We start from the raw sequence: 11,957 nt of genomic DNA, 5'->3' as shown, positions 1-11,957 counted from the left end.
GGAAAGTGCCACGTGTATCTCAAATCATTCGCCCTCAGCTTATCAAGTAGGGGTCGCAGAGCTCTTCGATTTCTTAATGTTATTTGTGATAAGTCATGAAACAGCATAATAGTCTCTCTGTTGAACACTATGCTGTCATTTCCCCTGGCCTTATTCATGATGGTTTCCTTTAGAGGGAAGCTCTGCAAGCAGCAAATTATGTCTTTTGGGGGGGCGGTATCAGGGCCTTTGGGTCTGAGAGCTCTGTGTGCACGCACAAAGTCAATGGCAGTGTCTTCTTGTCTTTCTAGGAGGCTGTTAAAGACTCTTTGCAGGGCCGGGATTATTTGTGCTGTGTCAACTGATTCAGGGATAACTCTCACCCTAATATTGCATCTTCTGCCCCTATTATCCAGATCTTCGAGGTGTCTGTTCATCTCTATTAGGTGAGAGGAGTGAGATGCTGCCACATTTTCCAGCCTATTCAGCCGCTTGTCTCTGTGTTTCCCATTAGTTTCTACTGCTGCTAGCTTTTCAGTCAGTACTAGTTGGATTTCAGGTCAGTAATGACGGCGGAAAACGTGGATTTTATGTCCGCTGCAAAGCCCGACATATCTGCATAGGTCAGGGGTTGGTTTGTCTGGGAGTAGCCCCTACCCGAGTCTCCTGCGGTGGATAGCGAGTCCTCGCTGGAGTCTTCCTCCGTTCGCGCCATTTTGTGTCCCGCCATGTTGCTGTGGTGTTCCTGGCTGAGGTGCTGCGTTTGGGGCGAGTCTGAGGGGTCTGGTACAGCTTTCTAGCTCTGCTAGTGTGCGTCCGTCGCCATCGAGCGCCAAGCCATGCCCCCGAAGTAGTTTTTTAATCTCCTTCCCATTGATGGGAAGTTTTTTGTTTGTTTGTTTTTAAGTTTTAATTTTAAATAAAAGTACTATTTTACTACTACACTATGGGAGCCTTATCTCTTCCTATGAGGATCTAATTCTGGGGAGCGTTTGACCAGTTCTTTGGATACGGTGATCGGTGAAGTGCTGAGCAGGAGACAGGTTTGTGCACCCTGGTCCGAATAGCTGGAGAAGCTAGAGAGGAATGTTATAACAGGCTACAGGCAGACCACTGGAAAAGCCACCAAGGGAGAAAACCCACGGTTATCCATATATATGCCTATCACCCCTGCAGGGTTATTGGAAGCTGGTGAGTGGGGACCCATATGGGGGAGCACATGAGTCACCTGATCTGTTGAGCACAAGAGTCACTTGATCATTTGAACACTTGGTCAGTTTGGAGCTTACCAATCACACTGTTTTTTTGGACTTTTTAATAATACACATACTAATTTCTTGATGGACTTTTCTGATGAATTTTGGAATCATTTTTTGGTATCCATAACTTTTTTTATACACAGGAGTAACTAATTCTGGTCACTTATATATCTGTTATTTATGATTTTGGTTGCAGTAGTCTTTGTAGACCACATGTTGGTATTTATGACTACAGCACTACCATTTAACTATTTTAGTGTGCACATATTTGTTTGAAAACTAGGGAACAGGTTTTCCCCACACATAGGGAGTGCCATTCACCCCACTTTACTCACTCACATTAATTAGCTCCTTAGGGGGTCTATTAGGGGAGGCCGCACACCTTGCTTGATCCTAAGCGCAGAGTTTTTCCCAAACCAAGGGGTTAAATGTGTGTTCCCTTGGGCAATCGCATCGGGTCCCCCTGCCGTGCAGCGAGCGGGCACCCTCTGGCGGCTCTAAAAGGGAAGAACGTACCCATTACAGGGTTTCGCCCAGGAGAGCCACTGTGCCGCAGTAAATAGACAGGAACCGGTTAAAGGCACCCACCTCCCACGTCCTCCCTGGCGCCGGAAGGAAGATCACCTCTGCCCCTCTCTTCCTGCAATCTTCTGGGACACATCACAGGTCCCAGAAGATTGCCTGGCCAATCACAGCCAGGCTCACACAGTAACAATGCCGGAGAGGAGCGGGGCTTTGTGCGCCCGCATCTCTGGACCGTGGGACAGGTGAGTGTCTGATTAAAAAAGTCAGCAGCCGACTTTTAAATGGGTGGAACTCAGCTTTAACCACTCCCTGCCTATATGACGCCCTTGGGTTAAAGTGGTTATACTGGGATGATGCCTGCAATCGCAGGCATCATCCCGGTGTCAACATTTTCAGCCAGTGAGCGATTTGAGAAATGATCCCTGCTCTGCCTTCTGATCATGGAGCCCGGAGAGTGATGCGAGTTTCAGCACTAAACAGAGAACAACTGAAATTGTTCCTCCCTCTCTGGGACCCTGGAAGCGATGAGGATTTTGTCACTTTTGGCTTTCGTTTCTTTGTCTACCTGGCCTTTATTGGCCAGGAAAGCAGCCGATCAGACCGTTTGGCAGCATTGGAGAGATCTGGGGTGTAATACACCCCAGATCTCTCCATAAAGAGGACCTGTCACAGCCCATGCTTTCACAAGGGATGTTGTTCATTCCTTATGAAAGTAAAAAAGTTCACCAAAAATAAAAATTTAAAAAAACGTGCAAAACAAAATAATAAAAAAAAATAATAAAAAAAAATATTTCAAGCACCCCCTCCCCCCATGCAAACGCATACGCAAGCATAGGTAAATGTGGATCACACCACAAGTGAGGTATCGTCGTGAGCATCAGAGAGCACAAAAATTTTAGCTCCTCACCTCCTCTCTAACTCTAAACTGGTAACCTGTAAAGGCTTTTGAAGCATCGCTAATAGAGATTTTTAGGTACCATAGTTTCCACGGGCGGATGCAATTTTAAAGTGTGACATGTTTGGTATCTATTTACTTGGCGTAACATCATATTTTAACAAAAGATTAGGTATTCTATATCGTTTGCGTGAAATAAAATTAATTTAAGCGTATCCCCCCCCCCCCCCCCAAAAAAAAAATCACTGCACAAATACCGTGTGGCATAAAAAAAAATTGCAACACCCACCATTATATTCTCTAGGGCCTCTGCTAAAATGTTATAATGAATATATATACATATATATATATATATATATATAATTTTCTAGTAAAACATTGATTTTTACATGTAGGGGAGAATAGTCAGAATTGGCATGGGTGGGATAGTGCTATATAATTAGAAGTGTTGGTACTGACCAGAGAAGGCAAAGGACCTCCAAATATCTGGAGTAAACGTTAGTTTTGTACCCAAAACCAAAATGTTTTTCCAGCATTCCATAATCTTTCTATATGGCAATACCAAACCCTGAGTAACATAGAATACATTATTTAACTTCGATAGAAACACAAGTCACCAACAACAAATAGACAACATTTTCCAATGTGCAGGTGGCCATCTTTATTACATTATTTCAAATATTAAATTACATTATGAGAACACTCTGGACAATGGGGTGTGCATCGTTGGAACTGTAGTAGGATGAGCACTATTGTGATTATTATAGACAGGACCCGGCCCAGAATTCCCACCTTGTCCTGGACAAGGTGCTACAACTTCCAAGTAAAAGCAACTATCGGGGGGGGGGCCCAAGACCCACCTACTGCAATCAGACAACTAGCTCAACACTTATGTGGAATTTCATTGAAACTATGAGAATGGCTTCTGACAGTAGATTGTAGTGTACATTGCAAACAGCCTGATACTGCTGGAATACAGATCAGAGGAATAGGGTAAATTATGATCTCCATAGAGCTACTCAACACAACCAGCCTAATTCCCTAGAGGGAAGTCAGGTGATTTATGGCCATTTCTAAATCTCGAGTGTCAGAGAAGGATGTTGAGGTGACAACCTTGGAGAAGTATTACCCTCTCCTGAAGCCATGGGAAGGGTAACACTACTCCACAATCTCCGCACGCAGCTTCTGGAGAAGGGGCGTTGGCACTGCTCGTACATCTCATGCTCTGTGCGAGTGAATCACATCTGGTTTGTGGTCATCTCTGGTGGGAGGAAGGGCTGGGGCTCCAGGATTTTCACATGACACCAAACACCTCATTATGCTTCCAGCTCAAAGCCCAAGCCTACTTTGTGACCTCCGGCACTAAAGTTCTTCGCGTTAATCAGAGCAGAGGCGGTCAGCTTCACACCTGTAAATAAACAAGACCATAATTTATGGTTAAAATGCGAATCTTCTGTGGACTACACTCAGGTGACAGACATCAGTCCCTCCCTCACATATCTCCCAGGTGTTTACCAGAATTGGGTGCTGCGGTGTCACTTGCTAAAGTCTGGTATCAAAGTGACCATAATGTTTGAAAAGATAATGCACATTAAGAAAAACTAGTATTTTTTATTCTTCATAATTTTTATACTGGAAGAATACATAATATTGTAGCTCACATATTTGTTTTTTCACAAAATAATAAAGATCCAGAGTAAATAATGTAGTCATAACCCCAGGTGGTATTTGATCACCTCTGCGTTTTTTTTATCTTTTGCGGTATAAACAAAGACAGACTATTAAAATATTATATATATATATATATACATACATATACACACATATACACACACATATATATATATATATATATATATATATATATATATATATATATATATATATATATATATATATATATATATATATATATATATACACACATATACACAGTGGCTTGCGAAAGTATTCGGCCCCCTTGAACTTTTCAACCTTTTGCCACATTTCAGGCTTCAAACATAAAGATATAAAATTTTAATTTTTTGTGAAGAATCACCAACAAGTGGGACACAATTGTGAAGTGTAACGAAATCTATTGGATATTTTAAACTTTTTTAGCAATTAAAAAACTGAAAAGCGGTGCGTGCAAAATTATTCGGCCCCTTTACTTTCAGTGCAGCAAACTCACTCCAGAAGTTCAGCGAGGATCTCTGAATGATCCAATGTTGTCCTAAATGACTGATGGTGATAAATAGAATCCACCTGTGTGTAATCAAGTCTCTGTATAAATGCACCTGCTCTGTGATAGTCTCAGGGTTCTGTTGAAAGCGCAGAGAGCATCATGAAGACCAAGGAACACACCAGGCAAGTCCGTAATACTGTTGTGGAGAAGTTTAAAGCCGGATTTGGATACAAAAAGATTTCCCAAGCTTTAAACATCCCAAGGAGCACTGTGCAAGCGATCATTTTGAAATGGAAGGAGTATCAGACCACTGCAAATCTACCAAGACCTGGCTGTCCCTCTAAACTTTCAGCTCAGACAAGGAGAAGACTGATCAGAGATGCAGCCAAGAGGCCCATGATCACTCTGGATGAACTACAGCTGAGGTAGGAGAGTCTGTCTATAGGACAACAATCAGTCGTACACTGCACAAATCTGGCCTTTATGGAAGAGTGGCAAGAAGAAAGCCATTTCTCAAAGATATCCATAAAAAGTCTCGTCTAAAGTTTGCCACAAGCCACCTGGGAGACACACCAAACATGTGGAAGAAGGTGCTCTGGTCCGATGAAACCAAAATCGAACTTTTTGGCCACAATGCAAAATGATATGTTTGGCGTAAAAGCAACACAGCTCATCACACTCAACACACCATCCCCACTGTCAAACATGGTGGTGGCAGCATCATGGTTTGGGCCTGCTTTTCTTCAGCAGGGACAGGGAAGATGGTTAAAATTGAGGGGAAGATGGATGCAGTCAAATACAGGACCATTCTGGATGAAAACCTGTTGGAGTCTGCAAAAGACCTGAAACTGGGACGGAGATTTATCTTCCAACAAGACAATGATCCCAAACATACAGCAAAATCTACAAAGGAATGGTTCACAAATAAACGTATCCAGGTGTTAGAATGGCCAAGTCAAAGTCCAGACCTGAATCCAATCGAGAATCTGTGGAAAGAGCTGAAAACTGCTGTTCACAAACGCTCTCCATCCAACCTCACTGAGCTCGAGCTGTTTTGCAAGGAAGAATGGGCAAGAATTTCAGTCTCTCGATGTGCAAAACTGATAGAGACATACCCCAAGTGACTTGCAGCTGTAATCGCAGCAAAAGGTGGCTCTACAAAGTATTAACGCAAGGGGGCCGAATAATTTTGCACGCCCCACTTTTCATTTTTTTATTAGTTAAAAAAAGTTTCAAAAATCCAAAAGATTTCGTTCCACTTCACAATTGTGTCCCACATGTTGGTGATTCTTCACAAAAAATAAAAATTTTATATCTTTATGTTTGAAGCCTGAAATGTGGCAAAAGGTTGAAAAGTTCAAGGGGGCCGAATACTTTCGCAAGCCACTATATTATATATATATATACATACATACACACACACACACACACACACACACACACACACACATATATATACATTTTTTAGAACCAAAAAAATATAAAGTACAAATGGTATTTTTGACTTACCGTAAAATCCATTTCTCTGAGTTCATTGACAGACACAGCGCTCCATTATTCAGAACCATAGGGTTATACCGCCCCTTATAGGAGAGGGACACTAGGCAGAAAAAAAAAAGACTTGGCTATGCCTATGGGCAGTCCTAGGTGGTATACACCCCCCTCTCTGCTATAGGCCTTCAATTTAGCAAGAGGTGCCAGAAGTATTAAAGCTCCTTAGAAGGGTGGGTGCTGTGTCTGTCAATGAACTCAGAGAAATGAATTTTACGGTAAGTCGAAAATACCATTTTCTCTTTCGTTCATTGACAGACACATCGCTCCATTATTCAGAACCATAGGGACGTCCCGAAGCAGTGCCAAACATGAGGGGTGGGACAACGAAAAATCCCAAGGCTAACACAAGCGCCAACCAGGTAACAGGAGCTCAACACAGAACAAGCTGGAACCCAACCTGAACAATACCCCTTCAAGAGGGAATAGACCCTCTAAACAGTAGCCTGCAAAACCTTGCGGCCAAAAGAGGCATCCGCAGATGCCAACACATCCACTTCGTAGAATGTTGTGAAAGTGTACACCGACGACCAGTGGTCACCTTGCAAACTTGCGCAACGGACGCCTGATGACAGAAGGCCCAAGAAGCATTAAGCGCCCGAGAAGAATGCGCCGTAACATGGAAAGGAGAAACCCGATCCCTGACAGAATAGGCCATCAGTCGTCATCTACCTGATCCATCCAGAAATGGTCACGGAGGAGGCAGACGGCCCCTTTCTTGGCCAGTTCGTGATCACAGTAAGTCTGACCTCCAAAAAGACTTTGTGGCTGCCAAATGCACCCGAATCCCCCAAACCACATCCAGGGCAGATAAAGCAAATTCCTCAGGATGTGTTGACCAGGGACGCAAGAAAGGCAACACAATGTCCTTATTCAAAGGAAATCCGAGAAAGGAACAACATCATTTCCGACACCCTGCGAGCAGAGGTGATAGCCACCAAGAGGCCACCTTCCGAGAGAGGAAGCAGTGGAATCTCCAGAATATTTTAAGAGGCTTCTGGAGAACTGAAATCACCAAGTTCAGATCCCACGGCGGTAGAAGAGACTGCACCGGTGGAAACAGATGTTGAACCCAGTGAATAAAAAAGGTACGCACCAGGGAGTGTGAGATTAGGGGATGCTGAAGACCACCCAGGTTGACACCTGGCCCTTGATGGCACTCGAGGCCCATTCCGGCTCAACCCCCCGTGAAGGGAGGTCGGAATAGGAGCCAATGAGAAAGAACGAGGATGAATGCCCGGTGACTCACACCAGGATATATGTGCTTTCCACATCCGGGAGGTAGAACCTCCTAGAGCAGTGATGGCGAACCTTGGAACTCCAGATGTTTTGGAACTACATTTCCCATGATGCTCAACTACACTGCAGAGTGAATGAGCATCATGGGAAATGTGGTTTCAAAACATCTGGGGTGCCAAGGTTCGCCATCACTGTCCTAGAGGTCGACTCCCTAGCCATCAGCAGCGTCAGAACAGCAGCACCTGGGTCATCACAGCCAGGCCGTTAAAACCAGCGACTCCAAGCAGGATGGAAGAACGGCCCTTGGGACAGTAGATCCTCCCCGAGAGGCAGTCGGAACTTCGGCGACCAGGCGCACCCGGTCGATGTACCCAGACCAAAGGGACCCATTCGGAGTCAATAGAATGGCCGGAATCCCCGTGGCCGTGATCCTGTGCAAAACCCACAGCAGAAGCTGGAGAGGAGGAAAGGTGTAGAGCAAATGTTACCGGCCCCATGGGCCACCAGAGCGATTGAGGTGCCCACCAGAGAATCCCGTGACCTTGCCAGAAACCTTGGTACCATCCTGTTTGTGTCCTGGCTCAACAGATCTACCTCAGGAGTGCCCCATCGGAGACATATCCGATAAAACACGGCCCGGCGAAGGGCCCATCCCATGGTCTAACCCTAGCCGACTGAGGCATCCAACTGTTAGTATTCCACTACTGGAATGCGTACGTCCGAGAGGGCCGGAACGAGGTCGTTCTGCCCACCGGAGGATACCGGCAACTGCCAAGGCTGCCAACACCCTATTTGACTGGTGACCGCCACCGCCGTTGCATTGTCCAACTGGATCCGTACTGGGAGTCCCCAAAGTAGATCCGTCCATGATCCAGACATAGTCTGGTTGCTCGAAGTTCCAGGATATTGCTCGATAGTCCGGATTCCACCAGCGTCCCACGACCCTGAGCAAAGCTCAGTGCCAGGACATCTCCCCACCCGGACAGACTGCCATTGGTGTTCAATACAAGGAGAGAAAGGATTTACCCCACCAGAGAGCGAAGCCACCAGACCAGGGAACCTCTTGTTTCCTGGCTCCGTCAAGAGACCTCGGGCACTTGTCCCATTATGCCAGGATCTCCCTGAAGGGAGCTTGTATGGAACTGTGCAAATGGAATCGGCTCAAAAAGGTAGATATCCTCAGACCCAAACACCCACATGCAGGTTCCGCAGGGAGGCCCACCTGCCGGACAACAGTAAATGAAAAACGCAGCATGCAACTTCTGGAGTTTGTCCAGAGGAAGAAACACTCTGGCCAGAGCTGAAGCCCGGGTCAGGCTCATATAATCCAATGTTCTGGAAGGGTCCAAAGCAGATTTCAGATAGTATAGAAGCCAACTGAGGATTCACAGAAGATTGTCCTGGCAGCCCAGGACCTCAAACCCCCACTGACGTAACCACGCCAGATCCAGGGCCAACACCTCGTGAACACCCAAGGAGTGGTGGCAAGACCAAAAGGCAACACCACGCGCTGATAATGCTCAACACCCACAGCAAAACAGTGGAAGTGCTGGAGTCGGGTACATAATGCAATGCATAAGCATTCGTGATGTCGATAGAAGCCAGAAAGTCCCCAGGATGAAGGGGTGCAACCGCCGTGCGGACGGCCTCCAACCTGAAATTCTGTACCCGCACAAGGCAGGTCACGGCCTGGAGGTCCAGAACTGGACGTACCATCCGCTCCATCTTTTGGACTGTGAACAGGTTTGAATAAAACCCCTGAAACTGTTCCCGACACAGTAACCGAGAGCATCACATTCTGAAGCAACTGGACTTGCACAGCCCCATGAAGAGAACAGCAAACAGTCCGGCAACAGACACACATTGGAAGCAAAAAAACTTTGGTGAACAAGGCTGGAAAACCATCTTGTAACCGGACATAATCAAGACGCGTAATGATGTCATCCAGGGTAGCTCCCCCACAATACAGGTCTAACCACCACTGCGGAAACAGAGCTCAGCAACCAGGGGAACTGTGGCCAAGAGGCATAGCAGACAAACTGCAGCGCCTAGATCACCCAAAAAGCCTGCAAGCGTTTTTTTGGAATCACAAAGGGCACTTTGGACACTCCCAGTCTTCATGGACAAATTTGGAAAAATAAGGAGTGAGAAGGGAACGCAAGCCAGCTTATGGGTGTCAAAGGGGAACCAACCCTCCACCGCTGCATCCCCCATCTTGAAAGGTTCCCGCACAGATGTAATAAGTGCGACAACAGTGCCTTTTTTTTGTGCACCACTGCAGTTGTGGAGGAATCATCCCCACTCCCTGACAGGACAGGGAGCGTGACCACCAACCCCGCAATGTGGGCCACGTCCGTGGCGGCAGAGCCAGATATAGAATCGTTCGAGACAGGGGAGGGGAAGGGGGTGGCATTTACTAGGCTATATGCCTAAGCGCCACCACAAAAAACTCAGGAGGGGGCCACCAACTGAGACCCCCACCGCCCGAGGCCCGCACAGGAGATGTCGACAGAGGCCCCGCACGGGGTCGCTGACCAAGGCCGGGCACAGGGGGCGCCGGATGCCCCGCACAGGGGGCACAGACCGAGGCCCCGCACAGGGGGCACCAGGAGCACCCACGACGGGCCAAACTAAAGGACCCACAAAACGAGATCGCCCTCAGAGCCCCCACAGTGCCGCCCCTCTGGTAGGAGTGCGGCCACGAGGCCCAACAGCCCGTGGCCTAAATTTTTGGCCGCTTGCCGCGAGGGTAGACACCCAAAAATTGAAAGCGGCGGCCCCTGGGCCCGCCCACCCAGTAGGCCACAAAGCTGCAGCCTAAATTATCGGAGGGCCGCCAAAGGCGGTCCCCCGATCGCAGATACCCGGTCACCCGCCTCACAGGCCCAAGGGATATCCCCCCTAGTAGCAACCCCCGAAGGTGGACGGGGCAGGACAGTGTGTCCCAAAAGCACCTAGGCCAGAAGCCTGGTCCTCACCCAGGAAGGGAGGGTGGTTGGTGGAGGAGAACCCCGGAGGGATTGACCACCCCAGGAAGTACACGCACCCCACACCACGTTCAGGGAAGGAGAGGAGGGGGCCCCGTAACTTAGCGATCCAGCGAAGCGTGCAGGTAACGCTCCCAGACAGATCCCCTCGCCACCGAAGTGGGGGGAATGTCAGCCATGAGGAACGCTGCGACTCAGGCCAAGACACGGTTGTATGCGACCTCGCGAGACGTTTAACTCGCAGGACCAGCCCCTAGTCCAGTGGGGCTATGTCGTGGCCGACCTAGCACGTAGCTGCGGTCTGCATGCGCTCACTGGCCAGACTATGGAGACCACTAAATCTTAGTGTCCAGCCCGGCAGTTGATTGTAGATCTCACCAGAGAAAATCCAGGAAAAAAGAAAACAAAAAAATTCCCAGGACTAGAGATCCCAGCAGGGAACTAGATCCTTACTCCTGACTAGGCAGAAAAAAAAAACTGAAGGCCTATAGCAGAGAGGGGGGTGTATACCACCTAGAACAGCCTATAGGCTTAGCCAAGTCTTTTTTTCTGCCTAGTGTCCTACTCCTGTAGGGGCGGTATAACCCTATGGTTCTGAATAATGGAGCACTGTGTCCGTCTATGAACGAAAGAGAAAATCTAATTCGGCTTATTAAGATGATAAAAAAAAAATCATCTTAATAAGCGTATAATGAGTCGTATCGTAATGGTTATAGCATCTACATACTATGGGTTATCTTTAAGTATTTTTTTTCTACTAGTAATGTCGGCGATCAGCGACTTATAGTGGGACTGTGATATTGCAGCAGACAATTTGGACACTGACACTTTTGACATTTTTTGGGGACCAGTGACACCAATACAGTGATCAGTGCTAAAACATATGCACTGTCACTGTACTAATGACACTGGCAGGGGTTAACATCAGGGGCGATGAAAGGGTTAAACGTATGTGTAGGTTGTGCTTACCAACTGTGGGAGGGGGGTGCTTTGACTAGCGGAAGGCAAAGATCCGTGTCCCTGCTGAACATAGGATCCATGCCTTCCCTGACAGAACGGCGATCTGCTTGGTTTACATTCCATTTTGCCAGTATACTGAACAATTGGCAGGTGCCAGTGGACATAGGAGTCCGCAGTACCTGTCTCTGGGCTCCCGCTATGTGCCCATACCCAGATCATGTATATGTACACACACATGATCTGGCACACAAATGCCGCCCTGTAGCAGTAAAACTGCTATGGGGCGGACCTAAAGAGGTTAAATCAGCTTTTGTGTACTAATATTTTAGGTTTGCTAAATGCCAACGATGAACAAAGCAAAATGTGACAGAAACACAAAGCCCCGCTGGTTACCAGCA

The 11,957-nt window shown here is 47.1% G+C and overlaps 1 protein-coding gene across 2 annotated transcripts in view; it reads right to left on the bottom strand.

Annotated features, from left to right (window-relative positions):
• Positions 1–3,294: 3,294 nt before the first annotated feature.
• The window catches only part of VDAC3 (voltage dependent anion channel 3), a 42,579-nt gene continuing 33,916 nt past the window's right edge, over positions 3,295–11,957 (bottom strand). For both annotated transcript variants that reach the window (XM_073622324.1, XM_073622323.1), the window contains exon 9: positions 3,295–4,066. In XM_073622324.1, coding sequence (XP_073478425.1) covers positions 3,975–4,066 — 92 coding nt within the window. In that variant the 3' untranslated portion in view covers positions 3,295–3,974. The remainder of the gene's footprint in view (positions 4,067–11,957) is intronic.

This window comes from Aquarana catesbeiana, linkage group LG03, assembly GCF_042186555.1.
Source record: "Aquarana catesbeiana isolate 2022-GZ linkage group LG03, ASM4218655v1, whole genome shotgun sequence".
In the NCBI taxonomy this organism is placed as follows: Eukaryota; Metazoa; Chordata; class Amphibia; order Anura; family Ranidae; genus Aquarana; species Aquarana catesbeiana.
Note: the sequence above shows the minus strand (reverse complement) of the source record. Positions and strands in the feature narration are given on the sequence as shown.